A 23,452-nucleotide genomic window follows, 5' to 3' on the forward strand; every position below is an offset into this window, starting at 1 on the left:
GATACCAGCTTGGTGAATGGAAATCTGTGGGTAAGAAAAAATTTGTTACAATGCCTGCACATTTCTAACCAGTACTGTGGCTTCATGAACTAGACTGAAGGCACCCAAGCAGTTATTTCGCACTCTGCCTGACCAAGAAAATATTTGGGAAGATAAAACAAAATGCTGAGTCTGTGGGTCTATGGGCAAAAGCCGATTAGAAATTGAGGTGGCAGTGAAGTATTCTGCTTATTGGTCATTTCTGGTAGGGCCCGTGTTTAACTATAGTCGTGAGGTTCAGTGGTTTGTTTTGCCTTTTGCTTACTCCTTGCACTCAGGAATCTCTGTATGTTAGCACAAGGTTCTCACTCTGCTCCCACATAAGCTGTTTGTACTTCATTGGTCTTTCATAAATTGCAATGTAGTTGCTAAGCAAATTGGCATCTAGTACATACGTAATTGCAAGAAAACATTTGGCTTCCAGTTCTACCGTCAACACCCGTCCACCTCTTGGGTGTGTTTGAAGCTTTAGGATATAGATTCCAACTTCTGGCTTACTTCTTTCTGGTAATGATCAGCCTCCTGGCTGGGTTTCATGTATACAAGTGTGCTTGCCATTTGGGGATGTATTTGCAAAGGTTGCATACAAAATGGTGAAAACTGCTTAGGACACAGTGGTTATCTGCAGTTATTTTAATGCAAATAAGGCACAAATGCTGTGTTGGCCAGGGGAATGACACCAGTTCCTGTTATGTGAATTTTTCCTCTAACTTAACCAGTCTGCAGTTTATTCAAATGTCATAACCAGACAAGTGTCATCTGGCAAGATTTATTTCTCCTTTTGTCTTCTGTTCTCAATTTTTCTTTCCCCTTAGTCTACAATTCTCAAGATGTCACTGTCTCTTTGACTCTTGCCTTGCAGTGTCTTTTTTTCTGTCCCTGTTCTGCTCTGAGCATCGGCCCTACTTCTGTCATCTAAATTCCCTCACTGCTTTGTCTTCAGTTCTTTTTCATCTACATTTTTTTATCTATGTTGAAAAGGGCCAGAGCTCACAAAGGTCATAAGTGATCTCTACCTGACCAAATCAAAGCACATTGCTTGCTTGCTTGTCCTTTTCTCTACACACATGCTTGGTTTTCTGGCTCCTGTTAATGGTGAGCTTTCTTTAAATAGGTGAGCACCCAGCATATTTTATAGATATCTCAGATGATGCTTTGGCTCTTGGTGACATCAATTGAAAGAATTCTCTGAGACTCACTGATATTGATCTCTTATTTCACTGAGTCTCTGAATCAGTAGTCAAATAAATTGTTTCTAGCCCTGATGCGTACATTAGCTTGGGTCTGTAGGACTCTTCCAGCACAGTTGTCTCTCCACCTCATCTGGACAATTTTCTAGGCACTTTCAAGGCACTTTCTGCCTGCTTGAGAGAACCAATGGGCTTTTGCAACAGTTTGAAAGCATTTAAGCTAAGCTTGTAGCTGCTACTCATAGACTGCTTTGAAGGGGAATGCCTTTAGAAAAGGAATGGGCTCGCAGTCACTTTCCTACCCAGTCCTTCCACCATGCAGCCCTGTGTGTGTAGACACTTGAGCCAGCTCAGGTGCTCAAAGCAATATAGTACCTCTCTCCACCTGGACTCGTTTATCCTGCTTCCAGCAAACTCAGCTGTGCTGCGTCTGGTACCCCAGATAATTACTGGAGACCTATCTTTTATGTTTCTACACACTGCTGCATTTTGCAGAACAGGCATTTGATGAAGGAGAGCAACACTGGCAATTCAGTTTCTGTGAATCAAAACCTTTCTGTTTGCAAAGGACTAGAAGAGGTAAAAGGGGAGAGTAATACAAAGATGCAAAGGTTTTGCACATAAGATGAGATGGTTGAGCAACACAGTGTTAAATGCAATGGAGCATACTTCAGTAGTTCAACAATTTGCAAAGATAAAGATTAATTCTACCTCCTAGACCCCAGTGGGGTTTTTATGGTAAAATGTGACAAGCCTGTCAATCAAATGGTAGACATAATTGTTCTTTAAGTGACCTATTAAAATCCCATTCCTTTTAATTAAAAATTGTGTCTGTGTTCTCGCACAGGCCATATTTGAATGGTAAAAACTCTTTTCATATGAGACACGTTGCAGGTAGAGAGCTGTCACAACCTGTGTGACACACATGTGAAACAGGAGGAGTGATTGAAGTCCCAGTGCAGCAACATTTGGCTTGCCTTTGCCTCCTGCTGACACAGAGGGAGATGGAGGGATAAGCAGCATCTCCCAGGTCCACACCCAAACCTTTTGCATTCCTTGCCTAACAAATTGCTTGTAGTTGCTTATTGTAGCATAGAAAGTTATAATATACAGCATTTGCCATAAGTGTGTCACTTCAGAGCAAATGATGGATTACGTCCTTCCACACCCCAAAAGTTGTTCTTTGTGCTGTAATTAAAAAATAAATGTTGCAATGTTGAATTGGAAATATTTTGTGCCATACAATGAATTTGTTTTGTTTGGTTGCCTGGATGTAATTGCAACAATGTCAGTGCATTAAACCCGTGTCATGGGGTAATGGTTTCCTGCCACTACGCCAGTGCCAAGGACTGCTTTGCTTAGCAGCTCTATTGCTGTTTATCTCCATCAGCCACAGTGATTATTTTGTTTCTGCAAAACTTTTTTTCTTATTTTGTTCCCTGTGTGCATACTATAAATCATAGTTCTGTTCGAACGCCAACCACAAATCCCAAACACTAGGAAGTGCTGCCATGCCAGAGAGTGGCTCAGCTGGGAGCTGGTTTTAGGTTCACCCAAACTCGTCAATGATGCGAGGGGAAGAAGGCGTTCCAAACCATGACAGTCTGCTGGGCCCCTTCTACCCATCTGAAAATTGATCCCTTTTAAACAGTTTAGAGGGCCCTCGGGGTCTTGCAGCTTACATAAAAAATGAAAGCCCTTCCTGTCTTAGAGCAGTGCAAGCAGTCAATACAAAAGAGAAAAATGATCTTTTAAGTGTATTCCATTGAATCCATTATCTCGAGGGCCCGTGCATGATACTTCATCAAAACATCATCGTCTTGGTGATACATGGGGGAGAGGGTGAGGTGGCGTTTGGGGGATTTCAGAGAAAATGCTGCAGTACTCTCAGTGCCACAGGACAGACTAAATATGATACAAGCCAGAAAATGAGAGCTGCAGAAAAACTGATATGTTCCTTCTTATAACATATTGAATTTTGCGTGTTTGAAACAAGGATATCATTCAGGAAAAGTTTTGAATGTTTCTTTTGTAGGTATGTAAGTCCTGTTGGGCATCTCATGCAATAATCGCTTTGCTTCCAATCAGAATACAAATTTTCAGATTTTCTCTTTTCATTACAATGGTAAAGAAAATAAAGGAGGAAATAAATATCGGTGTTTGTACCGTCAATGCACTCTACCCTTGTTCTGGGAGGCAGTGAAAGGGTTGAACTGCTCTATCATGAGCTGAAGTGGTGTTGAATTTCTAGTTCATGTGAGCAAGTGTCAGAATTATTAGGTTTTAAATGCTTTTTAAATCTTTTGTATGCCTGTACTAATGATTCATATGTTTTTCTTAGACTAGCATGAAAGGAAAATAATTGATTTCTCTTGTTCTGAGTTTGCAGTATTTATTTAATGGCACAGTGGAGTGTTCTACCAGATTACGGAGTTAGGAGCTGATCTTTTCCTGTTGGTGTTTCCTTACTGAAAATAGTAAGGATGTTGCTCCATGTAGATGATAGGCAGTAAAACAGAAGTAGTTGGATTTGTTTTCATTAACTAGTACCATCAGTAATTCAGAAGGGCTATTGAAAAAAATGCATTTTTGGAAGAGAAAGGGAACAATGAAGAAGTAGTATTTCTGAATGTAACTGAGCTGTCAAATACACATCCTTTGGGGTGTTCTCCATTTCCTTTGGTGAAAGCCTTGCTTAAATAAACTGAGCAGTAGGCAGTGGGTGTGTGCCTTTGCACAACAACATACACCCAGGTGCTTTGTTGGCCAGAGTGATCCTAAAGGCACAGTGCTGTCAACATTCCTAATTGGTTATTACCCAATAACACACACCCTCCAGTGTCTTGGGACTACAAAACACTTTTTAACTAGCCTTCCTACGTGAATAATGAAGCACTTCAAATATTCATCCAATTATAGTCAGCCTCTCTCTTGGCTAAGGATTGCCAAATGCAATTGGACATACTTCTGACATAGAATTTCAGGCTATATCTATGTTGGAAGGGTTTAGTCATAATTCTTGACTTCTGGGGAGAGATTAGATAACACCATGATGGTAATTTCTCCAGCCTCAAAAGCTATTGTTTATTCACTTTTGCTATGAAATTCTAGTTTACTAGCAGTATAATGTGGGAGTTTTAAGAATTTTTTTTTTATCTACTTGGAGCTTGTCACATGAAACTATTCATGTTCTGTTTGAAACAATGAGATGGTTTGCTTTTTTCCCAAGTGCTGTGGCTACAGCTGCATAGGACTGAAGTTGTCATCAAGCATATGAAAAGCAGACATCTATCACGTGTACTTTTCAAACATGTAGACTGTATTTATGTTCATCTTATATTTTTTCTGAATATTTTGCTGCCCATCATGATTGGCTCCTGATATGCCAGTCACTGACTTTTAGATATGCTTTTCTAATGTCTTACTAATGTCCTCAAAAACAATGTCCTTATCCTTTGCAGAGTATTATGATTTGATTTTACTTTACTAGCTTCTCCTGTGAATAAGCTCCTCTGAATGTTAGTCTTCCCCCCGGCCTTTCAAAACCTGACAGAAGTGGTGTGCCATACCCCTGCTTACACCAGCTTCCAGCTCCACTGCAGTAACACTGTAGGGAGTTACACTGGCTGCATCATGCTGCCACAGAGAAAAACTCTGTGACAGTATCCAACTTTGTGGTGCAAAGGAGATGCAGGAGTAGGGAAGTCATGGCAAATGTTAATCTAGGAAGATCTAAGTTGATGGAACGGTGGCAGGAAGGATACCTTCCCGCTTTTCTTATTTCCCCCTTGGAAGACCTTATGGGAAAGGGAAAGGATAAGAAGTGCTGCTTTTCTGTAGCTAAAGCACAGTTGGAGGCTCCACTTTTCATCAGGCATTCTCATTTTCCCAGTTTCTAATATTGCTGTCTCATAAAGCTGGGCCTTGGGCCATGCCTCTCATACCGGCCTTCTCTTGCTTAGTAGCTAACCCTGATAAACTCATCAGCAGAGCTACAATTGCACTTTCTTGCTTTTACTTTGGATTAATGGTGTAGCTCTCTGAAACTGAATGGATGCTGCTCTCTACACCACAGAGCTCTGGTTGCAGGTGAGCGTTTAATTCCCCTCTTGGGAAGTAGAAATAAAAGCCCTAATCAGGAATGTTTCATGCATCTCTCTGGGTAGGCTCAACAAAAGAAAGGATGAAAAAGATGCTATTGAAAGTCGCTGCTGTCTGGTATCATTACAAGGCATAAAGCACTGGTTTGAAAATAGAAACAGTTGATATGGGTGTGACTTTCAATTGTGCTTAGCTTCCATGTGGGTCAGTTTATTATTTCCTATTAAAATGTGAAGTAGTTAAATCAGAGGTGTAAGCCCTTCTTCCTTCTCTTTATTAATGAAATCCTGGAAATATGATAAACATGAAGGGCCCTGGGAGTGATGAACAACATAAAACAGGTTTGGTACCATGTAAAAACTGTAAAGCTGATAGTGCAGTTCCTATTTGAAGAAGAAGAATTAGTCATGTTGTTCTGCAGACCTGACCCTGATCCTGCAGAAGCTCTGCTGGGCTGTGCCCGGCTGATTCACATTGGGATAGCTCGTCTGTGGCTCCTCTGGGAGTATTTCTTCCAAGAGCCCTTTCTGTTGCTATGAAGGACCACAGAAAGGGCTCTGTCTCTTGACCTTGCATGCCAGAATATTTTTCTTTGCAGTGTGCTTCCACTGGGAAAGGTGAGCGGTGATGAAAGCTTTATCAGCTGGAAATTGCAGAAGCAGAACAAAATTAATGGGGTGAAGTCCCAAAAAACCCAGTGAAATCTAGTTCTGATGAAGGTCAAGTTTGTTGTAGCACATTCTGACTAAATGTACATCTGAAAAGAAGGCACATCCATCATAACAGAGACTTTATTTTCCTCGTTGCTGTCCTGATATTATTCTGCTGAAGTAACAGAACACGTGGGGGTGGTAGGGCGGGTAATGTAGGGGGAGCCAGTGCCCCTGATCAGAAGTGACTCCACTTGGTTCAGCCAGCAGGAATGTGTTCCTGTCAGCTTTCCCTGCTTCAGAGTTGAGGTGAAACTCCTTCTTTGTCTTGCCTCAGTACCTAGTTATAGTAAATAATAAGCCAGTGATGTACTCCCAAAATTAGATGTGGAATTTAATTTTGCCTGTGTTTACAAACTGAGTAGCAAACATGCCTTGTCTGACTTTGATCCTGCAAAGTAGCCTGAGCTGCTGTCCACAGTCATGTGCTGGCTGTTTCTGTGCTCCTCAGTATTGTTTAGCAGAGGACTTGCCTTGAAGATCAACCAACCCTTGAAGCACAGTGGAGAAATACCCCTTCCTTTTGTCATCTGTTGTGAGGCTCAAGTCTTTGTAAATGCTTCTCACCAATCCCTGCAAAGCTGTCTCTGACTGCCTTTGTGTTACCAGTGTATGGCAGACTCGTTCTTTACAGCAGTGTAAATCCCCAGGGTGTATCTCTTCCAGAGGTCTTTTAACATCAAAGCAATGTAGATAGTGGCTGATGGCAATTAAAGGCAGCAGAGATGGCTGTCCACTGCAGCTGGAGCTCTGGGTGGGTTGCAGGATGCAAGGATGGAGTGGGGCTTATGGGTGCAGCTGATGAGCAGTAGAGCTTTGGGGCAAGCATCTGATCTCAGGGGCAGCTGCAAGCAAATACCTGTTGTCTTTCTGCTTTTGTTGACTGCACTGCTGCAGTATCAGTGGTAATGTCACAGAGCCCAGTCTGACCTCAGGTGCCTTCTCCCTCCTGATAAAACCCATCATGAAGCTGGTGCTCAGCAGGTGCCTTCTGCTCCACAGCCGAGCAACTCAGGTCCATTTTGTCTCCTGTAATTATTTTTTTGGTAGTCATCTTGTGGTTTCACTCAAGGAAAAAAAGCTGTGCAAAAGTGAGTGGCCAAGGACTGCACCATAGGTTTCCATCACAGGACTGCAAGCTTAATTCAAATAAATGTAGACTTTTGTGCATGAGGTGGTTAGCAATATGCGATTTGATGGTCTGACTTCCTAGTCAGAGTTGGTTGTTTTAAGACATTGTCTTTCTCCAAACTTCTTCCCTTCATTGTGCTAATTGGCTTCTGCCTGCCTCTAAAAAAGTAGGTTTTTAGGAAGGTAGTGGAAAATAATCAAAATCATACTATAGCCCCAAACTGTTTGTTGTAACGCTAGTAGCTTCTGGAGAGATGGGGCTTTGATGAAACAGTGCAGCTCTTGATTACCCTAAACTATTTTCAGTCTTCTGCACCTTTCGATAACTTGGTTCTGTAGATCTCCTGTGAAGATAGTGGAAAACAATTTATATCTATGCCTTGGGGTGATGAAACGAAAAAAAAAACCCAACCCAGAAATCTACCAAGACACCTGGATTTCTGCTAAATTAAAATTTTATTATGTTCATGTATAGAGCAAAAAGCATTAGTATTAAGTAGCTACACAAGTGGAGGGGATGGTGCAAGGTGGTTGTAATACGTTTTTTTTCAGCAAACATAGAGAGGAGGAGGACTTCTTGAAACAGTTTTCTGTCCCTGAAAATGCCTGTATTGGAACTTGCATTGTTCTAAAAAGATATAGGTTTGAAATTCAGTGTTGTTAGCTCTTTTTTCTTCTTGTTGTTAAAGGAGTCCTAGCCTTTTGGCATTCACACCTGCTTGGGTGGTTGATCAGGGGTTTTTTTCAGTATTAGCGCAAGCTGCAACTTAATCTATTGATATGAAAATTGTGCAGTGTTACCAGTGTCTGTGGAAAAGGGCAGATGCAGTTGAAAAAACTCCTTTTTTCCTCTTCTTTTAATCCAGGGGTAGTTAAATTTTGCACTTTTTAGAGAAAAACTTCACAATTAAGTGAATTAAATAATGAAAACCTACAAACTCAAGCAGTAGTAGGCTGCTTCATCATCATCATCTTTCTGCTAGTTTAAAAGCAGTGCTCAGCTTGGTAGGCATCTTGTTTATTAGCAGCCTGGAATTGCCACAGGGAAGTTCTGACTGTTGGGTTGTGCTGGTTTCTACCAGAAAGATCACAGCAGATGTAATATATATATATCCTAAGTATTGTAAATCCTCCAGACTGATGGAGTTATGCTTATTTGACTGTTTCTCCACAGATCATTTCCCGCTTGTTTGCCTGCTCTCAGAATTTATTAGTTGCTATGTGACAGAGCTGTTGTAATCTTTCAGCCATGTGATCAGTGGCGTACAAGGTGTACCTGGAATGAGATCCAGTCCTGTGTGGGTGGGCTACCCTCCGTGGGAGTCTGTGTCTGTCCGTAGGCTGTAGCTCGGTCCTAGAGTCAGCTCACTTCAACACCCTGCTAAAATACTCGAGGCTGACTGCCTGCATTTAGGAAATGGGGATCCTAACACACTTGCGGTATAATATGACTTTGGATGACACTCTCCTGTAGTGAAGCTGCAGCTCAGGAAGAAGCTAAGAGCAGTAATCTCCTCTATGTGAGGGTAACCTGAGTTGCAGGGTAAATTAGTGCTTAAATTAAAAATGTTACAAGTTCCTACACAATTTAGGAGCACTACAAACTATTGCTCTGAACTTAATATCATATAAATTTGTGATTTTTTATTCAACAGAACCTGATTTTTTTTTAATTGAAATTAGTATCTAGGAAGAATAGTGTTAGATTTTGTTTAATATATGAATTTTTGGGACAGTTAGTTTCTGGTCACTTTGTGAGTGAGATATGCTTACCTTGACATGGGCAGCTACTGCCTGTGCACAGTTCCTGACTGGATTCCTGTGGCTGCTCCAACAGAGCACAAGCCTGCAGTAGTGTCCCTGTGCCATCCCCGCAGCCCTTTGGGATGCCCTAGAGTATCTCAAGTGGCAACAGGCAGCTGAATCACATCCTGGATGTTGTATATTAAAGGCACCATGATGTAACATCTACTTTTGTCATGTGGTATTATTGAGGATTTCACTGTTTTCACATATGTGGATTAATTATTCCTTGTGTCATTAGTTCATGGGGCTATATTGCTTCTGTGCTGTATGTCAGTTCTCTTCCTTTCTCCTCTCTCTACCTCCTCCACAGAATTGCATCTGACCTACTGTTGGGTTTGGTATGGCTGCAGGGATGATTACACCATGACAGCATCTAATTTAATAAACAATAAAGCCACTGTTTTGTATATGTAAAGTTTGTCAATGGAAATAATGTTATCTGTGTGTTTTTTTTATCACCCCACCACCAGCAAAATGTTGAGGTGTGGCTTTGGCATTTCTAACCTATGCAGTAAGCATTATTTATTGCTCAGAGCCACTGTCTAGGATGTTTTAGGTGGACTTTCCTGTCCTCTTAACTGATTAGCACACAGGTTCTGTATGAGCTGATTTGTTTAATGGTGTGATTTTTCTAGTTACTGAAATGCTTAAATCATTTGAACTTCTAGCATAGAACCGTTTAAACATGTAAATATATGGGAATGAGTTATGCGGGTAACAGAACTTGATTGCATTCACCCACAATACGGGTATAAACACACCTCTCTATGTAGGCACATGCATGTGTCCACACTAGGAATCACAGCAATATAATTGTAATGTCTGTAAGTTCAGCCATAGAATCACAGAATGTCAAGGGTTGAAAGGGATATCATCTTGTCCCAACCCCCCTGCCATGGGCAGGGACACCTTCCACTAGACCAGGTTGCTCAAGGCCTTATTCAGCCTGGACTTGAACACTGTCAGGGTTGGGGCATCCACAACCTTTCTGGGCAACCTTTTCCAGTGCCTCACCACCCTCACAGTTAGAGTTAATCAAAAGAGTAGTGTACTGTCCTGTGTTTCTCATACTAAATTCTGTGCTCATCACACTCGTTGCTTCCTTGCTTCTACTGTGTATGCTCTGATGCTATCTGGATTGCCTTTCTCAAAGATTTTGTAATCTAGGATATCAGCCTGAAAGTACTATTTTCATTCAAGGTAGAGGAATCTCTGAGCAGGTGGGCTAAGTAGTAAAGGAAAATACAAATATTTAAGAGAATCGTAATAAATGTGCAATTTTGTAGCTGGCCTTGCAGCTTCTCTAGTTGCAAATAAAGTCAGTTTTATAGGAAAAGTACATTATTTGAGCAGCCAGGCTGACCTTTGTTTGTAGTTTTCATGGTGTATGTGTAATAATACCATCTCTAATACATTTGCCTGTCACTGTGCAAAGAAATGTGTTGCTTATTTACTAAACATGTCATCAGCATCTCCTGTTCCTCTTCAGTTCAGCATGTATCCTTGGGCTGTATTTTCTGCGTGTTATTTGAGTCCTGTTCTCAAGAGTCATTCTTGCATGCTTTCTTTACAATGTTCCTTAGTCTGGGTACCTTCTTGCTTCACTCAAAGGAGGAAAAAAAAGTAAGGCAGGTGTGCTTAGTGGTAGCATCACATTAGAAATCTGGCACATGCTTGGACAGAGTTAATTTCTCCTGCTCAGTCCTCCTCTGCCCTACCCGTGTTCCCTTGCTGCAGTGCCTTCCTCATCCGTTAGACCTTCTCTTCCAGCAGATGAAGCAGGGGTCCTGTGGGCAACAGTCTGCTAGGTGTACAACCCTGGCTTGTCCCCAGCTTACGTGCCAAGTGGAGAGTACTGTGAGAAAGCAGTAGGTCATTAAAGACATAGTCTAAAGTCTTTCATACAGAGGGAGGTTTGCAAATGCAAGTTGCAGGAACATCTCTAATATCTGACATATCTTAACTTGTGGAGTTGGTTTTGACTGCCTTAATAATGTTCTTTATATGTGTATTTTTTTGTTTCCTTTGTCTATTCCTATACGGCTTTAAAAAAAGAGGCTGAACACCCTTTCTACCTTCCCTGGCAAATTTTTCTTTGGTCAGTCCAAGCCCAAGTTCAACAGCAGGGTTAAGACCCACTAACGTGTTTTACAGGCTTCTGCTGCACAAGCTAGCAGCAGCAAATTGTTGTCCTCTGCATGAACTGCACTTGAGAAGGATGTTACAGAATTTGTATGTGACTTTCATTGGTATTTATTGAAAGCAGAAGAGCAAGGATGTTTGGGAAAACTGCATTCTGGGCTCTGGAGGATGGTGTTTTCTGGGGACACAGGCACAGATGTAGAAGTTTTAGAAGCATTTTTTCTCTCTGAATTTTATTCATTAATGAGAAGTTTTACTTAAGCTTCAACATGACCTCTTTCTCTCTCTTGGGAAGCAGTCCCCAGAGGTTCTACCATATAGCACACAGAAGTTAGTTGTACAGTCTCCTGCCTTCATGGGCTGCAGTGCAGGAGGAGCTTGTGCAACTCTTGCAAAGGGAAAGGCAAGTGTGTTCTTGTCCTGTCTATGAAAACGTGTTGTCCTTTCTCTTAGAGAAGGCAGCAGTTAGCAAAACAACATAGATGTGATTTCTGGCTACGTAGTCAGAGTTGCGAAGATCTTGGAAAGCTCTGTTCATTATGGTTTCATTGCAAGGTTTGTCATTTATAGGGAAACAGGTTCCACGCATATGAAGTGTGATGCCTTGTTCCCAAAGTAACATCCTGGAAAGGGACAGAGTTAGGGATACCATAGAGCTTCTTGCATAGCATATATGTGCTAAACTGGGGTCTCTGCTGAGATTGAATCCAGAACTATTTTGCTGCTATTTTTCCAAGGCATTTCAGGGAGAATCTCAGAGTGTTTCCTGTTTGCCTGTGATTTGTGTTTGGAATTTTGATGCTGAGTCTTCTCAAGGGTACGGAGGAAATCTTGAGAGCTAATAGTGGTTTGAATGAAATTCATGAAAGCTGAGGGGCAAACTTGATGTACGAATGAATACATCAAAGGATTTCCTCCATTCTGAGAAGGTTTTTTGTTGGTTGTTTGGTTGTTTTTTTTTTTAATATCATGAGTAGGACGAGAAATGGCTCTGGTAGCTTTTTCTGAGATGCTTTAACAGTGTCTTTGCTTTGTGGAATCTGCATTTACAGGTTTATCTATAAAAGATGGGTATTGTTAACAAGCCTTTTTTTTTTTTTTTTTTTAAGAAAAGTTGGCAGGCTCAAAGGAGCCTGAGTTGAAACTAATATGTTTTCGCATTTTACTTAAATGTGATCCTAGGACACAAGTTCCACTTTTTTACATTGCTGCCTGTGAAGGAGTTCAGTGTTTTGAATATATAGATTATCATGGCCTTTGGGATGTTGTGCAGCCACCGGTTTACCTACTTTCTGGCTTTTGGTATTGAAAGATAAACACTCCTGTTCTGCTCCTATCCTCCATTATCTGTACTCACAGCAAACCTGACCATCTTAAACATGATTAAAATTTAATTCAAAAGTTATTAGCTAATTATGACGCAAAGTACTTAATTTGCCATTGCACCCTAATAACTTAAAGGTACTCCTGATAACTTGGTAATAACCGTATCACAAGCAAAAGGACACGGTTGCTACTAACTTAATAGGCAGCTTCCCTCAAGATAAAACAAATAACATACCTCAATGAAATCGGATTCAAGCTTAGTAAAATTATCTTGGCAAGCAAAGAGAGTATTTGTTAATTTTTCTGTGAAATGTTATCATTGCCAAGAAAACTTGGTTACAAAAAACAGAGATGGCAAAAGTATTTGCATGAATAATTGATATAACATTTCATTGGTTTAAGTGATTTTAGGAAAAGTGGTTTTGATATGCTCTGGAAAACTAAAAAGTTTTTAAGGACTTATTTGCAAGATACCAAACACTGTAGGAGATGTGGGGCTTAAACGCTTGTAGTTTGTTCTTCAGTATATCCAGTGCTTGAGCAAGCCTGAAAAAATAAAAAAAAAGAGCAAGGAAAGATGGCATTGTAAAGAGTAAAATGCAGGTGGTCAAGCTGTGGCTATGAACCAGCAGGCATACAGGGGAGCCCGTGTGTGTGGCTGCTTTATTGCCTGATGTCCTCACAAATACCTGGAGCAAATTTCCCCTTGTGATGAGAGGGATGATGGCAGGTATCTGCAGCCTCCTCTCTGGCTCTGAGTCTCTGTAATTGGTCATGTGGGGTGGGTCAGTCAGAGAGCTGGCCTGTCCTAGAGGTGTCTCAAAAGTCCTAGAGGAAGAGAGGGGCTAAGGTACTGATCTGTAGAGAGTGGTTTGGCTGAAGGAACAATCTATTTTGGGATTGCAAGACTTCAGTTTTCTGGAGACAGATGTGTATGGTAGCAAATGGGTTGAGGGAGCAAATGGGTATCTGGAGACAAGCAAAACTGTGAGGGTCAGGGATTTGTTCAGTCACTGAATCACAGAATGTTCTGAGTTGGAAGAGACTCACAAGGGATCATCAAGTCCAACTCTTAAGCAAATGGCCCATACACGTCTTCAGGAGTGTCAGCAACTTCAGTGTCTGTCAGATGGAGGAACCTTACTTTCTGAAAAGTGATGGGGATTGTGGGGATGAAGATCCTGGTTTGGGGTGGGGGAACACCTGGTGAGCAGAGGATAGACCCCTCTCAGCCACATCTGAAGCCTGTAATGCAGTCTAGAGGTTCGGGAGGTTTGGCTGACACAGTATTGAAATTGCTTTTGAAGCACTTATTTTCCCAGCCTTGTGTGAAAAAATGCAGATTAGGTTTTAGCCTGTTCCTCTTATCAGTCTGCATCTCCCTAGTATACCAGAGCAGAGAGAGAAGGAATATGGTAAACAGAAACTCCCTGGCCCATTCGCGGTCTGGGAGTAGTGCTCTCCTGGCCTCACCCTTGTTGCCATCGTACAATGTGGGAGATGGTTTCCATCTGCCCACAGATATCGTCTTCTGGTCGTGAGTCACTAGCTCTTGACATCCCATCCCAACTATTTATTCCTCTCTTTTCTCAAATGTCAGCATTTCTACAAATGCCATTTGGGTCTGGGTGGATGATGGTCCTAAGTTTGGGAATGGGGATTTGATCATCCCAGGAGAAGGCTGTGACAGAGCCTATGTTTTCTGACTTGCTTCTGTTGAACATGCAGGCACCCTGCACCCACCAAATTGACTAGTCATCAATCAGTATGTTATGTACATCAGGGAAGTTACTGTATCAGCTCTATGTCATAGTGTAATTATTAGTTCTGCTGTGAATCTCCTAGGTAGATGGGTCACCTGTTTAGTGGGAAAAATACAGGTTTTAATTTTTCTTGGAAAAACTTCCTTTTCAGTAAAAACAGAGATTAAGGTGCTTCTGCTGACTTCTGGAGCCTTGGCCATCAATTTTTCAATGCACCCCAGTGTTCCCTGTGACCCATGTATCCACTTTTGGTCAGCTGTCCTTAAGTTAAATGTCTTGCATGCTCCATGATCATCTGTGGCGTAGAAAGACGTAGTTTGTTCTCGTGTAAGTAGCATTCCTGCAACATGACTACATGATGTTGTGCAATTTATCCTTTTCCAGTTAATGTGTCAGTTTGTCCGTGTGGATTACATCCAGTGACTATTAGTTCATTTTGTAATATGTCTGATTTCCTTTCATGTCTACTCCTGATGCTGCCTCTGATCAGGCAGGTTATAGCAAATCCCATGTTTCTCTCTTTTTTCTTTTTTTTTTTGTCTCTGATGCGTTCCCTGATGGTACCACGTCACTCGTCATTTCAGATCCTTCCCATCTGCTTCTCACATGCTTTGCTCTGTCTTTAAGATTATTCACCAATTTTAGTCTATCTCGATTTCTTCTAAATGTTTTATTAACGCTCTGAGCTTGCCCCTACCGTTTCTTTTACTTTCATGCTGAAATAACAATCTTAAGATGTTTGAAATTTTCTCCATGTAAATTATTCAGTTCCTTAATCTTTAGCAAATATTTCCGCAAAGGTTTGACATCTGTTTGACTCAGTATTGGGCATTCATCTGTTCTTTAAAATGCCATGTAACTTTTTTTTTAAATCTCTTAAGAACTGGTGTTTCAATACCTCCGCCAGTTCATTCTTCTTTCTCTGTCATTTTGGCTCCTATATAAATACTTTTTCTATAGAAGGTTTAATGAGACTTTAGGTTTTAGTACATTTTTCCCCTGTTACCTGTGCTTTATAATAATTGTATTCATGCCTCTTCTCATAATGTAGGAACTATCTGTGCCAAGGAATTCCTGAGACTCATGGACATGAAACCTTAAATTAAATGTAAGAAGGAAGAGATAAGAACAAATTATAATAGCACTGAGAGCAAGAGATTACAACAGGGTATTTGGTTAAAATGCGGTTTTCATAATATATGTTCCTGAAAATTGCGAATGTATTCTGTTATGTTTATGAGCCAACTTTTGTTATGCAGAGTTATAAAGGTTGCTGTGTATTCGGTCTCTGTGGATCCAAATGATGTGAGGTATTCAAAAAAAAAAGAGCAGGTTGATACTGTCAAAGTGGTCCTCTGAAAAAAAGAATAGAAACCTCATCATTCTCTACTTGGGTAGGATAGCATTTCTCCCTGGCATGGATCCCTCTTCAACTGTACTGGCTTCTAGAGGACAGTGCAAAATTGTATAATTTAGACATATGAGGAAGTAAAATTAAATAGCCATGATATGAGCATACCATTAAACAGATCTAATTTATAATGGGCTCTTATGCAAATTGCCTTTGAGCTCTTGGTAAAAGAAAATGAAAAGACATTAATAAGGACAGCTTGGACTAAAAAGTTGCAGAGAAAAAAAAAAAAAGTAAAAACCTGTTTCAGCTCACTCTCCACGCACCCCAGAGTGTTAAATAAGCATTCCTATTAGCCATGTAAATATAATGATGTTATAATAAAACTTGCACTTAACTTCTAAGGGCCAAACTCCTAATCAGTTTGCCACAATGGCTCCAACCAAGTGAGTAAGATTTCAAATAAAATACCTGTTCTTTGCCATGTGATTCATTACTGGGGGGAGAGAGATCTGTTTTCATGCGTATTTTGCTCTTTGCCTGCTGCTGAATATCCAACCCCAGTGAAGTCTGAGGCAGTTACTTGCCTTGCCATTAGGATGGAATTGCAGGTGCCAGGGCACTGCGGATGCTCCTCCTGCTGCACGGCTCCCTCCAATGGGTTAATAAAAGGACTTGGCACCAGTTTTGATCCCTTTTTGTTGCTCTATGAAAGACATGGGGGGCAGGGAAATCTAACAGCTAAGGAACTGTTGAAAGTAGTTTATTGCAAAAGATTTTCGGTTACTTTTGAGTTCATAGTGTTCTCTGATAAAGAAGTTAAAATGAGAAATAATATACTGAATATATTCAATTGTAAGAAATGTTTATTTTCTCAGAGAAAAAAGATGTTTATTTCTGCCTTAGTTTGCAAGTGATGTAATATTCTGCATGCTTATTCCTTTGCTTACAAAAGGGAAGAATTTTAGCTTTGTCCAGTGAAGGCATTAAAACAGACTGCAGAACTGTGTCATTTTTCTTGGCACTGAGTTTTGCCATAGTTGTCTTGTTTACTTCATATTGACCATCTTTTTCCTAATTGTTGCTGCCTTCCCACATTCTCAGCTGAGGCATAATATACTAAAGTGAAGTCTTTTCCCTTTATGTGTTTAATAATATATATAAATATTTATACACTGAGACAACACAGTTATAAACACACTGTGTATACAGTTTTGCTGCAGACTGAGTATATTTTTATACTTGAGAAGCAGGACTTGATTCTGAAGAATTTGAGAAATCTTGTAAGCAATGTCATCTTCCCGTGCTAGCTTCTTGGTCTAGAAATGCTGTTATGGGAGTGCTGGTGTGTGGAAAGAAAGATCCATCTCTGTAGTATTTTATGGAATTAGAACAATGATCTTTTACATGCCCTGTTGTTTTTCTCCACTAAACCCAGGCTTCTGGCTTGGCCACACACCAGGCTTGACCCAGGTTTGTGTCCTTAAAGTAAAACCAAATTCTTGATGGAAGCAGGATTTTCCACTGGTTATATTTTCAACCCTTTTCTGACAGTGGAATATGGTACTTAAAGCCACAGACATTAATTATTACCCATTGGGGGTTGCACTTTCAACCCATGGGACATTAATTTTCTTGATACATAGAAAATTTCAGCCTGTTAGTTTTAATTAAATATTTCAGAAGCACGTTTTCGTGTAAATGGACTACAGTTTCTTATCCTTTACCCTTGATATTTGGCTAATTCTGCATATAATTATCAGCTTATTTTGCAAACCTCCTTCAGAGCGTTTTCCTATTTCAAAAATCCATTTAGCTGTTATGTATTTGTCATTCAAAAAAAAAGAAGGTATCTTTGCCAATCATCAGCCAACATTGTCAAGAAGGAGATGGGGAAAAACATCTTTCAGGTGTTCTTGGGAAGTGAAATTAAAATAATTAAAATAAGAATGATTTACCAGTCCTTTCTTGTGCCAGCAAACTGGTGTCTCTTAAGCATTTATAATTGCAGTGTGAGACCAAGCAGGAGTACCAGCAGAGCTACAGGGAGGATGGTTACTCAGATTGTGTCATATAAAAGAGGTGCCAACTGAGGCACAGGAGGAAGCTTGCCACTGCCTCTAGGAACCAAGAATGCGTGGTGAGGCTGGAGGGGGAAGATGCTGTTTGTTCCCTGGATCCTGGCATAGCCCAGTCTCCTCTCCTGATGGGTGTAGCAAATGCAGCTTAGGAGCAGGACCATGTCACCAGATTTGGATCCCATATTATCTCAAGTTTTTCCCTGAAGGCCATGTGAAGGATGCGGGAACTTATGTTTTTCCATCTCAAAATGAAAAGAAAGCTTTAATTTTGTTTACAGGAGCCTCTCTGCTGGGGGTCTACCCTTCCAAAGCTGTTTTAATATGTGAAAGTGCAGTTGTGTATTGCAAAGTGATCCTGGGAGGGGAGCCAGAACGGAATTGGGACTTTGCAATTCCTGGGGTTTTGCCGCTGCAGCTGAGCACTAAGGCAGTGTTTTCAGTTAATGCTTCCAGCCCATACCCAAAGCCTTTGAGGTCCCAGGTAGCATTCCCAATGGCTGTGTGCTCTCCTCAGCATTATGGTTTTGTCAGAAGGCTCCATCCTCTGATAGTATCTTGCTCTTCTCTAAACAATTAATAAAATGGAGACAAAAAGCCTAGAGGTTTAAAATATGTAATTATATAAGTAATTTAGAACTAGGAAAATGCTGCAGAAACCAATTACAATTATACATTTCAGTAATGACTGACTTGGCCAAATACATGTTTTGTGTGTGAATTCCATGATAGATTTCAAGATGACTTGCTTGAGTATAGGGGAAAATTAATTCTAAATGCTGAGTACTTCCATTTTAGACATAAAATGTGGTTCATCTACCTAGTCAACAGGAGCCTGTATTACATGGGTTTTCACAGCTTAAATTTTGAGCAGCAGGGCAGGCAGTAACAAGTCTTCGAGGAAGAAGGCTTGAATAGTTCTAAGGGATGGCTTTTAAAAGAAATGTTTTGTACCTGATCATGCTGCAAAATATATTTCGTTCCTTTTATGCTATGGATTTCATGTGACTTGATTTGATTCAGGCATTTATTACAGAATTGTAAATGGCCAGCTGAGGTTAATGGGGTTTTATTTCCTAGGCTTCTCTCAGCCAGTGAGAAACTATAGATGAGACTTGTATTCTGTTCAGAACTTGTATATGTACCTGCTCAGGGCACAGACATCACTCCAAACTCAATTTGGATTGTCTGTGCCATTTTCAAAGGGAAAGTGTGTGGCTGTGGGTGCAACACTGTGCAGAGTCACCTGAAACCCTGACTCTTGCAGTTCCCTGAGATGCTGCTGCAAGCCCTGCTGCCTCCCCCTCCTTGGGAACCACTTCTGTCTTTTGCCTCTTGAACCCCTCCTGGAAATTGCCTTCTGCTGGCCAAGGGATGCGGAATCTCTCAGCATGGGATGCTTCATGCAGCCAGGAGGGCTCGCAACCTCTGAGTTTCTGGTGGCTTTTTTTTTTTTTCTGACTGGAGGTGGGGAATGGTTGTTTATTCACTTATTTTAAAACAAAAAGAGTATGCCATGACTGTTTATTGTGCTTGCTCTATCCTTTTCATGAGAAAATAGACTTCTACCTTACCTATACCACAAACTGAGTGCGATCAGGAAATAAAAGTGTCTGTTGGTCCCCTGCCTCCATGCTGATGTCTGGTAATACTATTGTATGCTCTCTAGTAAACTGTGGAGGTTTTGCTGTGCTGATTCTCAAAACAGATTGGTTATGTTGGGAAAGAAAACTACATATGAACAAGACTTTCCTTTGAAATGTGGTATCTGTAGAATATTACAGAATGTAGCAGGTTGTGACAAAGCTCTGAAATTGTGCCCCAAATTGTTGGCAGTGTTTCACATGGCATGTCTGTTTGACGTATCACAAGTGAGCTATTTCGAGACCATTTGTTTACAGTTCTGGTGTTGGAAAGATTCAAAAAGTACTTCCACATTGCATGTACAGGCATATGAGCAGGCACACAAAATTAGACCTACCAGTCACTCCTGCTCATTTCATTGGGAAACCACCAGTGACTCAGGACTGTTTTGCAAATGCCCCAGTGGAGAATTGAAACATTTATTTCATGTTACTCTGAGGGTTTTGTTTGGAGTTTTCAGCCCTTCCTCTTGCTCTAACTAAAGCTGTTTTGAGAGACCCGCATCCAGAAATGTATTTGCACCCGGAGGTTGATGCTGCAAGGCCTGCTGGCAAGCAGAGGCTCTCTAGGTAGCTGTGTGGTTCTGGTGGTCAGTAGGTGGTCTCTAAAAATTGTGACATTTTTCTAGATTGTTATAGAGAGTTCTGATTGATACCTGCCACAATCAGTTAACTTTTACATTAAATCATTAGCTCACGTTGAAGTGTTATCTCTTTTGTACCCCCATCTTCATATTCCCACAGTGTGCTGCCCCTCAGCTGTGCCTGCCTTAGCGTTGGTTGCAGCAGTGGTATCCAAAAGGTGATCTGGGTGTAAAAAACAAACAAACAAAAACCAAGCAAACAACCAAAACAAACTTATTTCCCAGGTACAGTTTCCAAACTAGATGAAGTTCACTGTGCAGTGCTCTGGAAAGCAGAATGAGTCAATCAATGGTGTTGGAGCATCTAGAGTGGATGGGGTGTGCTGAAGGGAGCAATCCAAAGAGGTGCCCAAAATAATTGAGGGAGTGTCATCTCATGAGACACAGATTTGGGCAGTGAGGTGGGTCCAAGAAGCTGCTACCCTGACTGCTTTTCTTCCACCTCCCATCCACTTCCCTGGCTGTGCTGCTTGGAAGTTCCTGAGGCCATGCTGGAAAACGTGGCTTAAACCGTAGTTTGAAAACAGCCCTTTTCTTATGGAGCAGAGCCACAGAGCTGCTTCGGTGAAGTATGTGTGAGAGGGTTTTGTAGCGTTGGGCCATTTGAGCAACTCTTGAGCTGAGTTTGGTTTGACTCTGCTACTCTTCTCTTGTTTCCTCTCCAGAATTGGCCGGCTTTTTGATGGCACAGAGCCCATTGTCCTCGACAGTCTCAAGCAGCATTATTTCATTGACAGAGACGGGCAGATGTTCAGATATATCTTGAATTTCTTAAGGACATCGAAACTCCTCATTCCTGATGATTTCAAGGTGAGATTTCAAGGGACTCGGGTGTTTTGCATGATCCTTGGTAAAGCAAGGATCTGGTGTGTAGTCAAAAGAGAGCCCCAGACAGGGAAGAGGGACTTGCAGGGTATGGTGTTTGATTTCATGTACATGGCAAAAGTAAGCATGGAGTTGCTAAAGTGGTATCTTCCTTTCCTAGAGTGGCATCAGTATTAAATTTTCCCCTCCTGTCTCTAGTGTAATGAAGCAACCTTACCAGGTTTGACCTTGGGAAATTAAATATTGTAGGATACTGATGGAAACAGAAAGGATGTTACAATCTGCAACTGACTGCTCATGAGCTTGGCTGATTACTTGTCCTCATCCGTTTTTATGCTTCTCCTCTGATTGCAGCAGCTCCGGTTTCCACTCCCACACTGAAATTAAGAAAATGATGTGGGAATCACAGTATTGACAAAATAAACTGCATACATGGTAATATTTGAGCATTAAGTCATAGAATATTTTCTCTCTCAGACTCTTGAAGGCATACTACAAGTCTAATTTTGGAATTTGAGAGAAGTCAGGGATGAGTAGTTCCGTGTTCATTATTTAAACTTTTAATAAAGATCCTGCTTTTTTTTCTTTTCAATAACAAATTTGTGGTAGTTCACCGTGTTAGACATTAGTCTGCAGAGGCAGAGCTTCAGACTGCATGTGATGTTTATCTGCTAGTAGGTATGTGGGTGTATATGTCGTGTCAGAAAGCTGGGGACCGTGGTTGCAATCAGAACAGATCTTTATCATTACGTAATGAACGCACATCAGTGCAGCTGGCTGTGCCCCTAGTTCACTGTGGGAAATACAGCAATAGGGATTGAACAGGAGAAGTGATGGGGAAGGGTTAGAGCTGTTCACACTGGTATGCTGCCTTTTGTCCCATGTATCTGAGACAGCTTTTCAGGTGTTTGGGGCATAATAGGTGTGAGGTTGAGTTCAAGAGCTGTATTTCAGCAACCTTTGAGTCATCTGCTGTAGACACATCCTTGTTGCTCCCATGCTGTGACAAGGGTAGATCTCCCTGAAAAATGTGGGAGTTTGGAACCAGCTGATAATTTCCCTCTTTTGAAGTCTTAGGGCATCTTTGTGCTGCTCTTGGCACTTATCCTGGAGGTAATCAGAAATACAGGAAAAGGAAAAGCCACCTTTCATACAATATTAAGAAATTACATGTGTAGAGCCTTTTAAACACATAAATGTACTGTAGCTGTGCCGAAATTAAAAATGCAACTCCTGGCAAGTTCACCCATGTTGTTCATGTATGATGTTCAAAGGTGTGTCTTCCCCAGTGGTGCTCAAAGGTGTACAAAAAAATCAGCGATTAAAATAAACAGCACTTCATGTTTCTTAGAAATATATAGAGTAGGTGACATTTTTTGTTATGCATTAAACGTAAGTAGTATTTTAAGCTTGATTTAGTGTCCCATTCACATCAAGTATCAAATTCAAGACCATATTGATTGTTAGCAGTCTTCTCTTTGTTTCTCTGTTTTCCCTAATTCTCATGTATCGCTTTTCTCTGTATAAATATTTTCCAAATAGTTTTATGCTCTTAAACCTAGAAAAACAAGATTTTTTTTTTAAATGTTTTTTAAATTTAAAAAATGGCAGTAGGCAGACTCCACATCATCAGTTCTAAATTACTTCTGCACTGGCTATGCCTAGAAATGCATTCTCTCTGCTCTGGCATTGAGACAATGTAGTAAACAATACTAGTGGCAAAATGGGGAGGTATTAAAAAATACTTAATTTTTAAAATGCAGTAATATGTGCAAACATTATGCAAATATCAGAATCATTTTACACTAACAACCATTGCAGGCGCCCTCATTTACATTCTTATACCTGTTACAATGCCTGCTAGTGTTGCTGTAAGACGCGATGGATCCTAGTGATGAATTTTCTGAATCCTGATTGAATTCTGTTCCATCTGTTCAATGAGGTCATTATTCTATGACATCACTATAGGGATAAAATATGGGGAAAAGTGAGTTGTTGGGTTTTTTTGCCTGGATTTTTTTGCAGAAGGGAGTTGAGCAAGCATAGCCTCTCCCTCCCCACAGAAGTGCTGCTATACTCAGCCCGTTTCAAGTGGCTAATGGTTATTTTTTCCTTGTTCTGTTATTTTATTACACTTCCTACACAGTAATTAGTAGCTATGTCTGAAGGGTTCCAGACCTAGAGCGGTGTTGGCCTGAATAACCATATACATTAAGTGCCACATTAGCAATGCCTCTTTCTTAATTGTGCACAGTAATGCATGTGTCTTTCAGGACTACAGTTTGTTATATGAAGAAGCGAAGTATTTCCAGCTTCAGCCCATGCTGGGAGAGATGGAAAGGTGGAAACAGGACCGGGAGAGTGGCCGCTTCACAAAGTCTTGTGAGTGCCTGGTGGTGCGGGTTGCCCCAGATCTTGGAGAGAGGATTACACTGAGTGGCGATAAGTCATTGATAGAAGAAGTATTTCCAGAAATCGGCGATGTGATGTGTAATTCTGTCAACGCCGGCTGGAATCACGACTCAACGCACGTCATCCGATTTCCACTGAACGGATACTGTCACCTCAACTCAGTTCAGGTAGGAAATCACATATGCATTTTTTGAAAGGGAGCCTGCTGGCCAGGTACCAGTGGGCTGACCCTTGTCCATGTCACTGGAGTGTTTTGGTGAACAAAATCAGCTGGAGGCTTTAAGCTAGTTA

The 23,452-nt window shown here is 40.9% G+C and overlaps 1 protein-coding gene across 10 annotated transcripts in view; it reads left to right on the forward strand.

The window, feature by feature from the left end:
• The window catches only part of KCTD1 (potassium channel tetramerization domain containing 1), a 101,402-nt gene that overhangs the window by 73,882 nt on the left and 4,068 nt on the right, over positions 1-23,452 (forward strand). For all 10 annotated transcript variants that reach the window (XM_017833180.1, XM_017833156.1, XM_017833130.1 and 7 more), the window contains 2 exons: positions 20,590-20,734; positions 23,023-23,328. In XM_017833180.1, coding sequence (XP_017688669.1) covers positions 20,590-20,734; positions 23,023-23,328 — 451 coding nt within the window. The remainder of the gene's footprint in view (positions 1-20,589; positions 20,735-23,022; positions 23,329-23,452) is intronic.

This window comes from Lepidothrix coronata, unplaced genomic scaffold, assembly GCF_001604755.1.
Source record: "Lepidothrix coronata isolate B3197 unplaced genomic scaffold, Lepidothrix_coronata-1.0 Scaffold6, whole genome shotgun sequence".
Taxonomy (NCBI): Eukaryota; Metazoa; Chordata; class Aves; order Passeriformes; family Pipridae; genus Lepidothrix; species Lepidothrix coronata.